General features: G+C 52.1%; 1 protein-coding gene across 10 annotated transcripts in view; it reads right to left on the bottom strand.

Moving 5' to 3' along the window:
* Positions 1-16,130, bottom strand: part of LOC308197933 (uncharacterized protein) — a 49,663-nt gene that overhangs the window by 8,157 nt on the left and 25,376 nt on the right. For 6 of the 10 annotated variants that reach the window (XM_080599264.1, XM_080599266.1, XM_080599263.1 and 3 more), the window contains 7 exons: positions 15,325-15,443; positions 12,010-13,733; positions 6,630-6,804; positions 5,659-5,863; positions 4,605-5,227; positions 2,792-2,937; positions 248-1,940 (listed from right to left, as the gene is read on the bottom strand). In XM_080599264.1, the coding sequence (XP_080455390.1) occupies positions 1,145-1,940; positions 2,792-2,937; positions 4,605-5,227; positions 5,659-5,863; positions 6,630-6,804; positions 12,010-13,565 (3,501 nt within the window). In that variant the 5' untranslated portion in view covers positions 13,566-13,733; positions 15,325-15,443 and the 3' untranslated portion in view covers positions 248-1,144. Of the gene's footprint in view, positions 1-247; positions 1,941-2,791; positions 2,938-4,604; positions 5,228-5,658; positions 5,864-6,629; positions 6,805-12,009; positions 13,734-15,324; positions 15,444-16,130 lie in introns of those variants that run through there. The other 4 variants (XR_013953445.1, XR_013953446.1, XM_080599268.1 and 1 more) reach the window with 3 other exon arrangements.

Raw genomic sequence — 16,130 nt, 5'->3', positions numbered from 1 at the left:
CTGCAGCCAGGACGTAACGTTTTGTGCCAGCCGATTGTTGTCCGGTGATAATTAAGGGTAGCAGGGCTGCACCATTCTCCCAGTTTCATTAGGACTACCCCCTGAATTCTGTTCAGGGGATCCAAAGAACAGACATAGGCACATTGTTCCCCTGAATGCCACTCGCACTAAATGAAATAATCTACTCCAGAAAACAAATTAACCCAAATATTTAAAAAAAAAATACCCACCTAAAGTCATTGAAACATAATTATTAAAACCTTTTATGTTACTCTACAGTACAATGTAAATTGTTCCTTTCAATTAAATTTTGAAATACACTAGATTACATCATTTAAATAATTGCATCTTAAGCTCACTATTGGTGGTAGCAGAGAGATATTTACATACATTTCTGAGACATTTCAGATGCAGTGCTACGTTCCAGTCTCTAAGTCAGTTAAATAACAGACTTCCAGTGGGGGCATACTGCTCGTCCACAGGTTCTAGACGTATTTGGGGTGCATGTGTGAGAAAGCAAGAATTCCTTTTATTCTTGTCTGATTTTTTTTGTTTGCTGTGTGCATGCAGCTGAATCTGAGCAAACTGATACATACTTGATTTGGATTACAGATGAAAGACCTTTCTTTTTTAACAAGTATTTTGACTGAACATACAAAGGTGAAAAATGAAATATAGTCCTTAGGGGAGCAGTGGTGGAAAACATTTTCTCCAACTTTCCCCCTCTGCTGCATAATACTGCACCTAATTTTAACCCTGACTTTACCTAATGCTGATGAAATATAGTCAATGGTGGAAACCTCTCTCATGTTGTCGAGACTGGCTTTCAACAGAATCCATGCAAATGCAAGCATCACACATCATTCTCCCGCAGTGCAATATTAACAAGTAAAACTCAGTATTTTCTTCCAGGGGCCTGCTCCTCGAGAGAAGCCCCTCTGTGCAGGTCTATCAGCCACAAGCAGGACGGGAGTCCTGAGGCTGGAGACGAGGATTAGGCCGTAACACTCGGTTCCAGTGCTGCTGGGCAGGAGCTACAAGTCTTCCTGGGTCAGGCTCCTTTCTGTGTCGTCCACGGAGCGGAGCAAGTTGAAGCCGCCGAGGCTCCCAGGCCGAGCCTCCCCGCGTGCTGCCCGCGCAGGACTCAGGGCCGGGTGTGAGGGGTGCTGATCATGATGTTGGGCAGCGCGTTGCGCCGCTTCTTCCAGGAGCCCAGCTCCCTCGAGTAGCGCCTGATCTGCCTGAACCAGTGGTGAGTCCGTGCCCGGTCGCTGTCCCGGAACACAAACGCCTCCCGCCTGATCTCAATGAGTTCAAAAGTGTCGTCACAGTCGGGATCGGTGGAGACGATGCAATTACTCAGCCTCAAGGGCTCCCTGAGCAAATGGAACTTGCCATTGTTTTTGTCCCTGATGAGCACCAGCACGGCGTCCTTCACGGGCCCTGGCTCAGCTAGCTCCAGGCTGGACTCGGACACACGCTTCATGTTGACCAGCAGGAGGACCTGCATGTTTTGGAACTTGAGGGTCTTGCTGCCTTTCTTCACCCACTGGCCGTCGGGGGGCTGGGCCAGCTGCAGAGCCCCCTCCATCACAAAGCGTGTTTCCTCCCGCAGCCATCCCACAGTTTTGAGGGCAGTTTCTCTCATTTCGATGTTGATGACCTCCCTCTTCTTCTTGCTGTCCTGGCGAAAGGAGCGGAGGGTCCACGTGTTCCCCTCCTGCTTGGTTTTCATGTTGATGTGCTCCAGGTGGGACTCGATGCGGCTCTTGGCCTCCCGCAGGCTGCCGTGGTCCGGGTGGTACTCGGTGGTGGCCTTGATGATTCTGCTGAGCAGCAGCGGGTACTTGGTGACCCTCTGCAGCGGGGCCATCAGAAAGGAGCGCAGGTTCATCCGTCGCAGTGCCGTGTTATCGTTCTGGGACACGTTGAGGAATATCCTGCAGGGATTTAAGGAGAGGGAATGAAACGGCGGCTGTTTTGCCAGCATTTGCTGCAATCCTACATGCAAATGAACAGGGGGGTGCTGACAGCTGCTGAGCACTGCAGCCCCCGCCTGCCCCCCTCCGGTTTTAATAGCCTTGTGAATTCTGTCCTGTCAAAAATTAACCATTTCTGCAGCTGTGTTCAGAAAAAAAGGGGCCTGGAACACTATCACGTAACATCCTACCAGTCTCCTAAGCAATCACTGTAGAGCAGTGAGGGTGTGATCTTTCCGTGGTGCACACTGAGGTAGGCCCGAGGCAGGCACATCAGCTTTTATCAGGTTAGATACATTTGTAGGTCCTTTCATCACTCGATTACAAAGCTCTCTAAACAGGAATTTGGCACCGTCATCATTTTATAGCTGTTGCAGTGGAAACGGAGAAGTGACTCGCCCAACTTGGCCCAACAGGCTGGGGCTAGGAATGGGACACGATTCAAGATTCATGCACGCTTCACGCAGTGGCTTTCCCCAGCGGGAATCCAAACCCCGCTCAGGTGAGAGCTGCTCTCAGCTTGACGTTATTTAGTGAAAGTTCAGCCCCGTGGTCAGTGGGCAAACCCTGGGACCACAAAATACAGGATAGAGCTGGAGACCAACTACAGAGACCGCCTCAGCGAAGATACCAAGGGCTGAACATATTTGGGAGCCTGAAGCATGCTCCCCACCCTAAGACAGAGCAGCTCATCACTGAAGAACATTAGCAGCAAAACTGGGATCTAGCTGAGCTGACAAAGGCTTTGCCCTCAGCCTGGTGCTCTTCTGTCCTCAGAGCCCCAAAGAACACTCACTCGGCCCTCCTCTCACCTGAGCAGCTCTTTCTCCTTCTCCAGCGCATTGAGCATGTTCACGGAGGAGGACTGCTGAAGACAGTAGGTCTGGAAGGCTGGCAGCATGTTGACGAACTCCAGAAATATTTCACCGATGCACACGGTCATCAGGTCGTCATCCCCCTGCAAGCACGCAACACAGCCCCTGCTGGGTTAGCTCGGGAGAGGCACAAGCGCACAGCCTGCGTTCAGCCCTACCAGCATCGCCGTACCGCAGGGTCTGCTGGGCGCCAGACCAACAGGACACCGACTGGGCTCCCCCCTTCTGGTGGAAAGGCAGTCCCTGCAGGTCTGGGGGTGAGTCTGTGAGGAGGGGAAGGAAAGCTGCTCTAACGCCTGCCCTTCTACACATAAAGAGATGTCTTCTCCGCTTCTGCGGGCTCGGACAGCTCACCAGAGCAGGGGCTCGAAGGCTGGAGTGAGCCTGCTAGGCAGGAGGGTCTTCTGGGGCCCTTCTGGCCAGCAGGTCTGCCACAAGGGTAATGCAGCAGTGCACAGATTAACAGAGAGGGTTTAGGTTCAAACGGGCAGGGGCAGCATGTAACTCAGGCAACAGACGTGGCACTTAGCAACTTCTGCACTTGTTCTGAGCAACTGGGCTGGCTGGGAAGCAGGATCTCCTTTAGATGTGCTCTTACTGGCTACTTCGGTGCCTAAGTGAAAAATAAATTTCATGGTAAATTGCTCTTCAACTTCCAGACTAATTGGAAATACGAGAACCTGGTGGCACACAACGCTCTTAGCTTTGTCGAGGTGCATGCTGACACACTAGGCAATTACTACTCGTTTCGGCAGCAAGAGAGGGAGCACTTCTCTGTTTTTTTGATGCAGTCCTGGGCTTTGACTGCAAAGGGTCAGGAGGAGTCCTGCAAAGGACTGGAGGAGGAGGCAGGGAAACCTACAGCTGTTGCAGAAGCCACTGTCTCAAGAAATTATTCACGGGGGACATCACAACCGCAGTGCACATCTCCCTTCACTGTGCCAGGTGCACGAGAGGCTGTCAGCTTCTGAGATGCGTTTCTCAGTCTGACATGCGGGGTTTCACAGGGGAGGAGGGATGTGTTTCCTAGCAAACAAACATCCTGGTGAAACTGATAAAGCAACGAGTGGGTTTTGGTTTCTCAAAGAAAGGAGGGCGTGGAGCTGTTTGTGTGTCCTTTGCAGCAACTGTCTGCTGTTCTAAAAACTTACTTACATTTCTCTGCCCACTACGCTGTTGTGATAGGAGAGTCTTAAGTGCAAGGCAGAGTGCATCAGTAGAAGCAACTGGCACGCAGAGCTGTAAGTGCAGATTGCCTCCGGAGCAGGGAGCAGCCTGTGCTGCCTGGCCCTGCAGCCAGCCCAGAGGCGAGCTGCAATGACCTGCAACCCCAAGCCAGCTCACGGTTGGGTAAGAGCGTGGCCTGCAAGCTTGGTCCCCCACACCCCTCTGGCAGCCAGACCAAGCTGAGCTCTATGCCCCCATGGTCACGCTTACAAGTGTCCAAGCTGGGTGGCTTAAAGCTAACTCTGGGAATGGGACAGACAGGTCCTGCTGGTGGGATAAAGGGCTGATGGCCTGCTGAAGTCGGTGGCGTTACCACAGCGGAGGGGTGAGGCCAGCAGCTACGACCTGGCACAGACCCACTGAAATCACTGGTTTACAACAGCTGAGGGAGCGAGAGACTGGGCAGGTGACCAGAACCCAGGAGTCCTACCTCCCAGTTCCCCTGCTCCAGCTGCGCTGCCTTCCTAATACAAAACCTATTCCTGTCTGCCCGGTCTGCTTGCAGAGCACGCAGGCGCCATACCTGGTCAAAGGCCTGATCGATCTCTTCCTGAAGGATCTCCAGGAAGTTCTCGTTGAGGTCGATGAGCTCCTGAATGTTGCTGAAGATGCCGAGGAGCTGCTCTTGACTCAGCAGCCCAGCCGCTTGCATGGGGAGGTAGAATTCCTCTTTGATGATGCGCAGGTCCTCTCCGTAACTGGCCTCCGTGTTGACAAACTCCAGCACAGACTCCTTGCGCTCCGTCCTGCGCTTGCGGCACTTCTCGCAGAGGTCGGCCCGCCGCTGATTGCAGTTCTGCACGTCCGTCTCCACCGGGAGGTCCCTTTCTCCACAGTCGGTACAGGGCCGGTGGGCTTCCCAGGCCTGCAGGGAGCTCAGCGTTTCGGATGCCCTGCTCCTCCACTTCCTGGCCGACGTCTGCCCAATGCCGCTGTCTGCCCGCTCCACCTCTGCTGACTTGGTCCGGGCGGCCTCGCCGGGATCCAGGTCGTCGCGGACGTCATTCACGCCAACGATCCCGCTGTCCGTGCTCAGGCTGCTGACGTTGCTCCAGTGGTGCCGGGAGCGGAGGGAGCCACGCGGGGCGCGGCGAGTCTCGTCGAAGCTGCCGCCGTGGCCGAGGTTGGCTTTTGCTACCACGGGACCTGAGGAGAGACAGAAACCATTACAGGCACCGCCAGCTGCACCCGGGGAGCCCAGTGTGGCACAGCCACGAGCAGCACGAACCCTGGCAGGGAGACCTGATGAAAGCAGGGCTGCTGGCTGCCTCCGCTCCTTGTTTGCTGCTGGAAAGTTAGGGGGTGGGAAGCAGAAGTAAAGGCACCCAGGTGAAGCCTGGGGCCCGTCATCCCTGCAGTGCCCGTACCTGAGACCTCATTTGGGCTCTCTCCCCCTGCCATCTGTCAGGCAGGGACAGAGACACAGCAGAGCAGATCCTGATTTCTTGCACACCGGGGTTAAATCCATATTGCTTCCCTGCCACAGGTCAGCAGAGTTACTTCATATTTACACCAGCACAGCAGGGCTCAGCACCTGGCCCATCATCCATCCCCCTGAGAGTGCACAATGTGGGTACCGTAGTCTCGCTCCTGCCGGCGCTTCTGCGCATGCTGCCGTGCTGCTGCTGCGATCTTCAGCTCCAGCTGCTTCCTCTTCACCGAGTCTGTCGGCATGGGGTCACTGAAGTGCGGCCGCAGCCGGCACTCCCGCTGGGCCTTGGCGCCGCTCGTGCTCTCATGGACGATGTCAGAGCTGGATCGGCGGCAGCCGGGACTGGAGGTCTGCAAGAAAGGCAAGTGGGTTGGGAGCAACGCAGTGGTCAGAGCAACGTCTGCTTTGCAGCTACTGGATTTTGGTTTCCAAAGGAGGAAAAAGGCAATTATTAGCGGGGGGGTTGTAAATGCAGCTCTGCTACATGATCAGAAAGAAATCTGTCCCCTGAGGTCCCTCTGTCTTGCTCAGTCCCAGCAGCAAGGACCCCTCTCTCTCTGCAGTGGTGGAGCTGTGGGTGCAGTGGCTCAGGGGTGGCTGCATCACAGCTGTCAGATAAGCGTGAGGAGGTGAACAGCACTGCCCTGGCTAAGGCCCTAAAGGAGTGACGGAGCCTGTCCCCCAGGGATCTGACCTAGGTTGCTTCTGTTCTGGGAACGTCTCAGAGCTGCTGGTTCACGAACTCCAGCCTTTCAAGCCTCACCTACGTTAGTGGCTGGATGAAGCAGGGACTAAAGAAGGAGCCTGGCTGGTCCTCTGGGCACTGCAGCAGTGGGGGCTGGTGGCACAGTGAAAGCCACCAAGGGGTTATTGCTGAACTGCCTGCAAGAGATGCAGTGGCAGATCAGCAGGGGCACACAACTGACTCCTGTCTCATTAACTGTAATAAAAAAGGCATTAGAAATCCTGCTAACAGACTTTAACTGCTTGTGGGAGTTGGTGTGGTTTCAGATCCCAGGCTGCCCAGTTCCTATAGCAAAGGGATCCTCCAGAGCTTCTGACAAGAAAAAATCCTAAACAAACACACAAGGTGAGAGGTGATTTTCTCTCCCTTACATTCCCTGCAGGTGGAGCGTCGCTGGATGTCTCACTGCTTGGCTTCTCCTCCCAGGCCTCTGTTGCCATGGACATCGCTGTGGGTTGCTGGCTGTCCTCCGCAGGTGGGAGATCGTCTTTCTTCAGATCACACTGTCCCTTGGAGGGGGATTTGGCAGCAGTCTCAGCATTGCAGCTGCAGGGGAAGAAGCAAGCTGATGAACGTCACGTACGCGGTTCACCTGCCGCTCCTGACCTAGATGAGACTGAGCAGAAAGCCCAGGTCTGACCAGCCAGCCACAGCAGTTCAGGGGAAGTTCAGGCAGGAGCCTAGGCTGGCTGGCATGGATGTCTGTGCCTGCGTTTCAGGGGCTCTGAACACAGCCCTGTTATAGCACAGCAAATGGGTAATGGCACTCGTGTCAGCATCCGTCTGGAATATCAAGTCTCAGGTGTTCGCACGACATTTTTATGCCCATAAAAGATGAACTTCTCCCAAAGGGGCCAGCAAAAAAGCATTTTAAGTAGGCTGTATCTGTGTTTCCTGCTATTTAAAGAGATGTTGTCAACACAGAAACCATCCTGCTCATGTGGAAGAAAATCACCTGCTGGAAACCACAATGCCTTGAAAGGATTAGGGGATTAAAGGAGCTTTCCCTCTGTTCTTCATCTCATATGATCCCAAGCCTGCTGAAACCACCGGGAAGATTCCCTGTGCTTTCACTGATCAGGACTTTTGGTGCGTTTAAGAGTCCCGAAATGACTGGCAGGCTGGCAGCCTGACTTGGCAGTCCCGGGGTGCTCTTAGTCACAGCTGCCTGCTGGTAACAAGGGCCTGGCCTGGCTGCTCCAGGCAGCCCGTTCCAGCCCCACGTTCCCCTCCCTGCAGATAACACCTCTCCAGACAGACACGGTCTGGTGCAAAACCACTGACTTGACAGAGCAGTTGACAGGGTGCAGTTTGTGACGCAACTTGCGATTCTTTTTTTTTTTCTGAGACTCCCAGAGACACCTTTCTTCCATGCATAATGAATTGAAAGATTTTTCTTTTTTCATTGTGGGCTTACTTAATTTTTATGGGCTTGGCTTCCTTTAGAAAGGAAGGTTGTCAGGACTGGATGGGGATGCTTGTACATGGAAGAAGCCAGTGTCTGAGACGTATTTCAGGTCACGCATGTATTTTATGCTTACGAGTGATAAATTTATCCTGTGATAAAATCTGGTTCGTTTAAAAGGTGTCACTTGTGAACTGATGCTGGTAGGTCACACTGCTAATGTGCAATTCCAACCCCGCCAGCTACAGGCACACACACGAGACAGATGGGCGCTTCCTTACAGCGAATGGCAGCTGGCTCTGACAACAAGCCATCCGCCAGCGCTGAAACCACCGAAGAGGGAACAAATCTCCCAGAACACAAGCTGGCTCTGTTGTCAGGCCAACAAAGTTGGTTTGCAACTTTGCAGCTGATGCTTCTTCAGCTCCCTCCACCTCTCCCTTCCAGGTCCCAGCTGACACCACGGGAAGATTTACCAGCTTCAGAAGATGAAGCACGGTGCTAGCAGCAGGCTGAGGGCTTTTAGCTCTTGCTGAGCTAACCCCCAGCCAGTGACGGTTTCCCTGATCTGGGTAAAGTACGAGGAGTGCAGCAGGGCCCAACAGAAGGAGGGAAGGCAGAGCCCCAAACCTGCTCTGCTCAAACGGCTTCTGGATGAAACAGGCAAAAGGCAAGAAACGCGCCGAGGCACCGAGAGGCAATGGGGTGTATCCAAGCCCAGTAGCAATGCTCAGAACTGGAATATTATCTTCTCCTCTTGATCACACCGCCCTCAGCACACACACCATGCTCTCAGGGAGACGCTGAGCTTCCCTTTGTCATTGTTACCGTCCTTCAGTGACCGGCTGGCCGCCCAAGCTAGATGTTGCCCCTTTCCTGGCCTTGCTCCCTCAGACTTCCTTTCCCTCCTCTGTGCATTTCTCCCCATGGCTGTCCCTCCCCAGCCAGACCCTTGTTGGTGCCAGCTTTCCTCCTTCCAGTCTGCAACAGTCTCTCCTGATTCAAACCTCAAGGCTGAGCTAAACACGCTGCTTTTTCATACCCCTTACATCACCTAGACGGGGGGGTAAACTGAGTTTACCCCCAGTTTTAGAGCACCGTTTCTTTTACATCTCCAGGAATCTTCGTCTTCTCATTTCTCCCTCCTTTCACCGTGTTCACCCAGCAACTTGCTGTGCTCCCTGTGTACTTCCTAACGTTTGCTCTGCTCCTCCCCAAGGCCAGCGCCCCTCTCAGCCAGCCACAGTTACCTGCTTGTGAGGATCCCGGCTGCTTGGGCGCTGAATTGTCACACCTAATGCCGCTCCAGGATTTGCTGCCTCCTGCCCCTAGCAGTGATGTAAGGACAACGAGATATATGTCTGTGCTGAAACCACTGGACTCTCTGGCATGTTTCCTTTCGTGTGAACAAACCACTTACTGGAGTTACCTGGCTGCAGATGCTGTCAGTTTTCCCTGTTCTCTCCAAAAGGGATGTGCTTGGGCCAGCACGGGGAGGACGGGGTCTTTCTGAATGTCCTTTGACACCTCAGGGCCATCACCTCTGAATCTCGTGGGAGCAGAGGCACTGTGCCTGTGCTGTCCAACTGGAAGCCTCCCAGTCTCTATGCGACTCGTTATGGTTGCCTCATTATCCAGGCCCGTAGTCCTCAGCTTCTTCCACACGTTCCTTACTCTTTCTGACTAACAGAAACATTTTTGTCCACTCTTTCTCCACTGGTGCCTGCCTTCCCGACTTGGAGTCCTGTGCTACGGGAAGCTGTTACTGTACTCACCATCCCCGGGTCATCCCAAATACACCCTCATCCCTCTTTTCAAGAAGCTCCTTTCTTAGTCATGTCCTTTGCTTCCTTGTGCAGGTTTTTGTTGTTGCTTTGCCCCCCCCATTTCACAGACAGGAACTCCCAGTCCTTGCAGATCCTTATCCTGCGCTCTTTGCTGCTTACATCCCCTCTTGCCCAGGACTACAACCTAAGTTAAAGGTACCCAGTGACCTAGGAGGGGATGAAAGCTGCCATAATTCCAAAGCTGAAAATCAAATGTTCATTGCGAAAATAGTAAGCCACTTAAACGAGTCTTCAATAAGTAACTACAAATTACTAGGGAGGCAATTAACTTACCAGACCAAAGCGATTTGTAAAACTGTAACACTTACACAAAACCATCAGAAAAAGGAGACAAATTCAGCTGTCATGTTTTGTGATGCTCCATCACAACATCTCTATCAAAGGCTTGCTCTTGCTGAGCTCCATACCTGTGGAAATGGGACCAAATCCCCAGCTTTCAGCTCATTTTATGTACGACTTAGGAAAAATGTAGCCTGGACCCCAGTGATCACAATTTAGGACCCAAAACATCCAGACCAGAAGTCTCCTACCCGAGCAGTGAGAATCAGCTCGAGTTATGAATGAATATTCAGCACTCTACAGTCTCAGGTGAAAATGATGGAAAATGGAGAAATTTCCAGGCAAGGAAACCAGAGTTTCCCACTACTCACCACTTTGGCAATGCCAACAGATTAGTTTTCCTCTTGCTATCCTTAACAAATGACAGTCTTTATCAATAATTGTTGTTACTGTCTAAAATAAATAGGTCTGAGTGTTTCTTTGACATGAAACAATCTTCCTAATACTGTCATTCACATTTTTAGATGAATTCCCATTCTGGTGGGAATTATTTTATTTACATCAAATTCTATTTCAATAAATCCAACTAGGCAGACCGAACACATTTACAGAGACAAGAGCTACTGAGGATATCAAAAGCACAGAAACCGCACTGAAACCCTAAAAGCCCAGACCAGAAAGTACTTGGAAGTTGAGAAGGCAGTAGGAGGAAATATTCTATGCGCTCCCCAGTTCCTGTTTCCCTTGCCACGCATGCACCTCAGGCTCTAGATACCAGCCAAACCTTTGATCTGCCCAGACAGCTGTTCTTATGTTCTTACTCACAGCTTGTGCTATTCTGTGTATTTTGTTTCACATCGGTGACAAAAATAGCCTACTCAATGAAAATGGTTGCATACCAAAACTTTTTTATCTATTTCTTCATCAGGTTTTCATGCTCTAGCTCAAAGGCTGGGCTGGACAGCTGAAGGAAGTATTTATGGCTCTGACACTACTCACTTCCCTTTGGATTACAGAGGTGCCGAAGTATTTCTGCTTGTCACTCTGGCTCTGCTTACATGGGCAGCTACAACTCCATAGCAGCTCCTTCAGACGACTCTCATTGCCATGCAGAAGTCCCTAACATCTCCTCTAAAACCAGAGTCCAGCAACAGAGCTCCTGCATTCCAGAAATCCCACGCCGGTGCTCAAGGTTGACACCCTGGCATTTCACACCCCGCACCTGGGGATGCTGGAAGCTGCCAGGAACCAAGTAAATTGAATTCTTGGTAAAGCCAGTCCTGAAAGCCAAGATTGTGAAAACAAACCACTTCACCAACACTTACTCCTCCTTTTCCCATCACTCCTATCCCATAAAACAGTGAGAGCTGCCCCAAATCCCTAGCTTCCCGAATGGTGCTGATTCCTGTCAGGCCACCTGTCTGCATGGAAAAAGATCCCCATGTCTTTGTAGCAGGAAATGTTTCAACGTTCAAATGTTGCGGTGTCCAAAACCAGGACAAAGAACAACTAGTAAACATCTTACCCAGAGGAAGGAAAAGCCCCATCTGGAGAAGAGGGAGGAAGGTTTAATGCGATTATTTGCTGTTACTGCTTACCACTGGCTAAGCTGGCAGAGGGACAGTATTTGCAGGTAATTCCACTTGCTGCCTGTGCTGGTCTCCAGCGCATGATGGAAGACTCGCAGCAGCCATCCTGCCCTCAGTTTGCCAGTTCGCTGCACAAAGGCAGCAAGGGAAAGTGCTTTTTGCTGCATGCACACCACCTGAATTCATGTCCTGCAGTGCTGGGGCAGACTCCACATGTTTTCTTCTAAGGGAGCATATCCATATTTTGTATCTCTCTGCTGTCCTCTACTTTTATCAAATGTTTCAGAAATAAAATAAAATAAAATAAAATAAAATAAAATAAAATAAAATAAAATAAAATAAAATAAAATAAAATAAAATAACAGGTGGGAAATTATCAGGACTACCAATGGCTGCTGTCTGGACAGGACTGAGGTGCACAAAATGAAAATGCTTTTTGACGTTTAATCTCACACAAAGATGTAGTTTAAGCTCGATGGCTTAAAAACATGTCTATGTGGCTACAGAGGCCCTAAGATGCAAGGCTCTGCCAACAGCACATTTATGCTACAGGAGTTAACGTACATATCGGGGAAGAGACCAGATCTTTAACAAAGGAACTGCTTTCAGGTGACCCCACGGAGCGTGTTACCTTTTCTTAATAAGTTCCAGTGCTGAACCTATGAATTCATCCTTCATTTTTTGTAGTTTAGCTCCATAGCTTGACAAGTCTGTGGCTTCTAACAGCAGCGATGAACAGCAAGAGGACTGGGCTTCAGAAGCCAGCGACTGCCCTGCAAGGTGGAGGACGTCATTTAATTGGCTTGTCTCTCCTTTCTGCTGCTCATCACTGAAGATTTCCTGCCCAGCTTTGTGTATGGCTACTGCCTGCAAAGGTGATCGCGGAATAGGGCTAGAGCAAATGGGGATCGGGGATCTATCCGGGCTGGAGATCTGGAAGGTTCTCTCCTTCACCTCAGGGCTGCTCGTCCTGAAACCATCCCATGTGGCTGGATATTGGGCAAAGCCAGCGGCGGTGTTGTTTTCATGGAACACATCATCATCATCCTCTGCGATGGCAGCTTCATTCACTGCTTTGGTCCCCAAAGCTTCTGGACAGGTGTTCTTACTGCTCTCCTCGTCCAGCGTCTGGTTTGCCATCAGACCCTTATTCAAGCACTTTGTTGGCTCACTGCTTGCAGCAGATGAATTTGCCTCCTTACTTCTCATTTGCTTGAATTCCTCGAAGGTGGGGATGTAGAGCCTTCCTCTGCAGCGGCCTTTCTTGCTCTGCCCCAGCGTCGCTATTTCCCCACTGCGTTGTTGCAGGAATTCTGCTGTTCTGGATTTTGCCATCTCCGGGCTTTCCCCAGCGTGCTGAAAGGGCAAGTTGGGGGAGCTGTTCTGCCTTCGGAGCTGCAGCCTCCTCTGAGCCTCCTGCTTGATGTCTTCTGGACTGATGGTCCTGTGTGCAGCACAGAACCTCTGCCTCCCCGCGAGGCCGTGCCTGAGAGCCGTGTGTTCCACCAAAACCGTGCAGCAGCTGACAGCACAACCGTTCCTGTGCTGCCGGCACAGCTGGCATTCAGAAAACTCCTGGGCTACCAGCTCAGTCAGGGCTGCCTGCGGGCGCAGTGGCTTGCTGGGCTCTGCCACCTTACTGCTGTGCAGCCTCAGCTTCTCCTTCAGCTCTTTTTTGGCATCCCCGGGTAGGGCTCTTTCCTCTGCGGAAGGGAAGAGCCACTGAGGCACTTTGGCAAAGGGGGGGAGCAGCACATTCTGCGCTGATCGTGATGTCTGCTTAGGGCGGAGGGAAAGGTTTCTCACAGAGTCCGATGTGCTCCGCACCGGGGCCACATCCACGCAGCCTTCTGCCCACTGACTGCTGCCTCTGTAGCGAAAGATGATCTCGTTATCCAGGCTCCGGCAGTGAGAATACAGCCCCGAGTCAGCTACTGCTGCCCAGTGAAGGTTCTCCACGCTCCGATACATCCGGTTTTCCACAGGACTGGCCAAAGGTGCCTTGCCTGTGTGGCAGGAGTCTAGAGTGTGGAAGTCCCCGGAAAAAATGTGAGTGTCTAAGTTCTTTAGTGGATGCATGCTGCTAACCGGAAAATCCTTTAAGCCATGTTGTGCACAGAGCTGATTATTTTGGCAGCTCAAGACCCGGCAGTGTTCCTGTCTCTCATCAACACTGATGTATGTCATAGCAAATGCACATGGAGGCTCTAAGACAGTGGCTTCTAGGGGGAGAGGAGGGAGCTGGGTGTCGCTTAGATGCCAGTCAATGTCCACAGACCCCAGACAGCAAAGTGTGCTGCTGGGTACTCACACAAGAGAGCTCCCACACGGGTTGAGTCGCCACGCGCAGAAGACCTGTGAATGGAAGGAAAGACGAGTTACTGAAGCGGGCTGGTGATGGCTCGCAGGATGCAACAGCAGATCTGCTCACAGAATGCAGAAGCCAAACACCAACAGCTTGGGTAGAAACGGAGCAGCATAGCTAGGAGATGAGCCACAGGGCACGGGGCAAGGAACCCTTTCTACCTCTAGCCAAGCCAGCAGGGGCCTTATACTACCTGTTTTAACATGGGAGAAGTTTATATTACCCTCAACAATTCCCTCACAATAACACTGCTTTTCTGATGAATACTTGGCTTGCTTGCTGCAGGCCCAGCTTATTCCCACAGCAGCACGAAGGAGGCGCGTGGTTTACAAGAGAGAACTCAAATGGGTTGCAGACAAGAACGTGGGGGCTGAGGAAGAGGTTGCAAAGGGATGATATGACAGCGTGGTCTCCTGGGAGGCTCAAGTAGCAAGGAAGAAGAAGAAGGCTGACTGGTGGTGATTTTGTCCCTGAGAGTAACACTGCAGCCCTGCCATGATCTGATTTGCCCTTCACAGGAAGATGCATGCGATGGAGTGACTGCTGGCTAAGCGTTCCCAAGGCCTTTCCAGCGCAGAGACAGAGGTACCTCACAGACTGTGATAAAACCATTACAACCTCACAGACTGTAAATAAACCACTCAGACCCGCCGGAAACAGGCCTGAATGATCACCCCACATTACAGCTGGGTGGAGGCCCAGAAAAAAAAAGTGGGGTTTCCAGGGCTGTTCCTACATCCCCTGCTCAGCATTGTAAGGCCCAGGAAACCTGACTAAATCACATGGTCAGAGCTGCGTGAAGAATTAAAACCCCAAACTTAAGTTAAAGCCAGCAGGATGTGGCCTAAGTGTCTAAGTCATCCTTGGAAGTTGAAGGAGCCCTCTTAACCCGTCGTGCCACCTTACACTGAATGGAGGCAGTCCACATTTCCCTTAAGGATTTAGGCCTCATGGACTTGCCAGCAGTCACACAAGACATCGGTGTTCGCTAGAGACCCATCCACTCCCTTCCTTTGGCAACCAGAGGCAAAGAGAAGGATTAAGGGCCGTATGTAAAGGAGAGCAAGATTAGGCAAGGGATATGGGGGTAGCCTGAGATTCCTAAGGGCAACAGAGAGCTGGGATGGTGGAGCAATGGTATCTAATACCAAGCCGAGCAAGAACCAATAAGCTTGAACACCCAGGAAGAGGTCTTTAGGAAAAACAAAGCAGGACCACAGAAGTTACAGCCCAGACTTCGCTGCGTAGTGTGGCTGGGTCCTCTGCACGCTGCCAGCCACGGAGGTACACTGCCACCTTGACCAGGTGGGGAATAAAGAGACTTGTTCCTCCCTGAAGGCTATGTCACCCAGGCAGCGGCAGCTTGATTCACCCCTTGCTTGCAGTGGTTCAGGCTGACACACTTTCTCCACATTAATGAAACTAAGTCTAACCTAATCCCAGAGAGGGGAGGCAGAGTTGCTCCAGTGGATCACCACTGAATGAAGAACATTATTACAGTCCTTCGTAACTTCTACAAATAAAATTAAAAGTAGTTTTTAAGGTGTGGCTGTTCCCCAAGGTGTCAAAGGCACTTCTCACCCAGTCTTCTCATGGTGGGGCTGCAGTTCCCCTTTCTTCGCGGCTCTGGAGGAGCCCACAGGTGACAGCAGAGAAACGTGAGGATCAGGACTTTCTGTGATCATAGGTTATAACATGATCTGTCAAGAAAGAGAGAATGAGATGACGTGAGAGCCAGGCATGGCGCAGGGAACAGGGCTCCCCTGAGTCAGTGCTGCTAATGACAGAGACGCCACGGCCCGTCAGGCAGGTCTGTGATCAGGTCACAGCCGCAGGACTCAGAGCCGCGAGGGGCTGCCTGCACTCTGCTCTCAGACTGAGCAGAAAGAGAAAGCTATCCTTGCCGTAGCACGAGCTGAAAATAAAACGGTCCTTGCCTGAGGCAGCGAGCTCCTTACAGCTAAGTCTGAAGAGAAACTACAGCTTGCGTGAGGCAGGTGCCAGGGCTGCACGCGCAGGGCCCGTACTGTGTGTGCGTGCGTGTGCAAAAAGGTGAGCCAGGGAAGGAAGAAAGAGCACAGGCCGGAGGAGGAGCAGCCACGGGAAGAGCGAAGCAGCAAGGCTCTGACCCCTCCGGGCTGCAGGACACCGCTCGGGCGGCACAGACCTCGCCGGGAGCCGGCCTCTGTCACTCAGGGGAGGGCCCCCCTTCGCCCTGGAGGAGAGCAGAGGCCCCTTTCCCACACCAGCGAGCCCGCTGCTGCTTCATCGGGGCAGGATTTTCCGGATAGAGATGTGGGGGGGGTGACAGAAGTTGCTTTTGGGGAAGGAGCAGCTGGGAGAGGCCTGCTGCCAGCAGAGGGGAGCCGGGGGCAGGTTTGCAGAGC

This window comes from Anser brachyrhynchus (assembly GCF_964034855.1).
Source record: "Anser brachyrhynchus genome assembly, chromosome: 7".
Taxonomy (NCBI): domain Eukaryota; kingdom Metazoa; phylum Chordata; class Aves; order Anseriformes; family Anatidae; genus Anser; species Anser brachyrhynchus.
The sequence above is the reverse complement of the archived record's forward strand: the minus strand, read 5'-3'. Positions and strand labels throughout refer to the sequence as shown.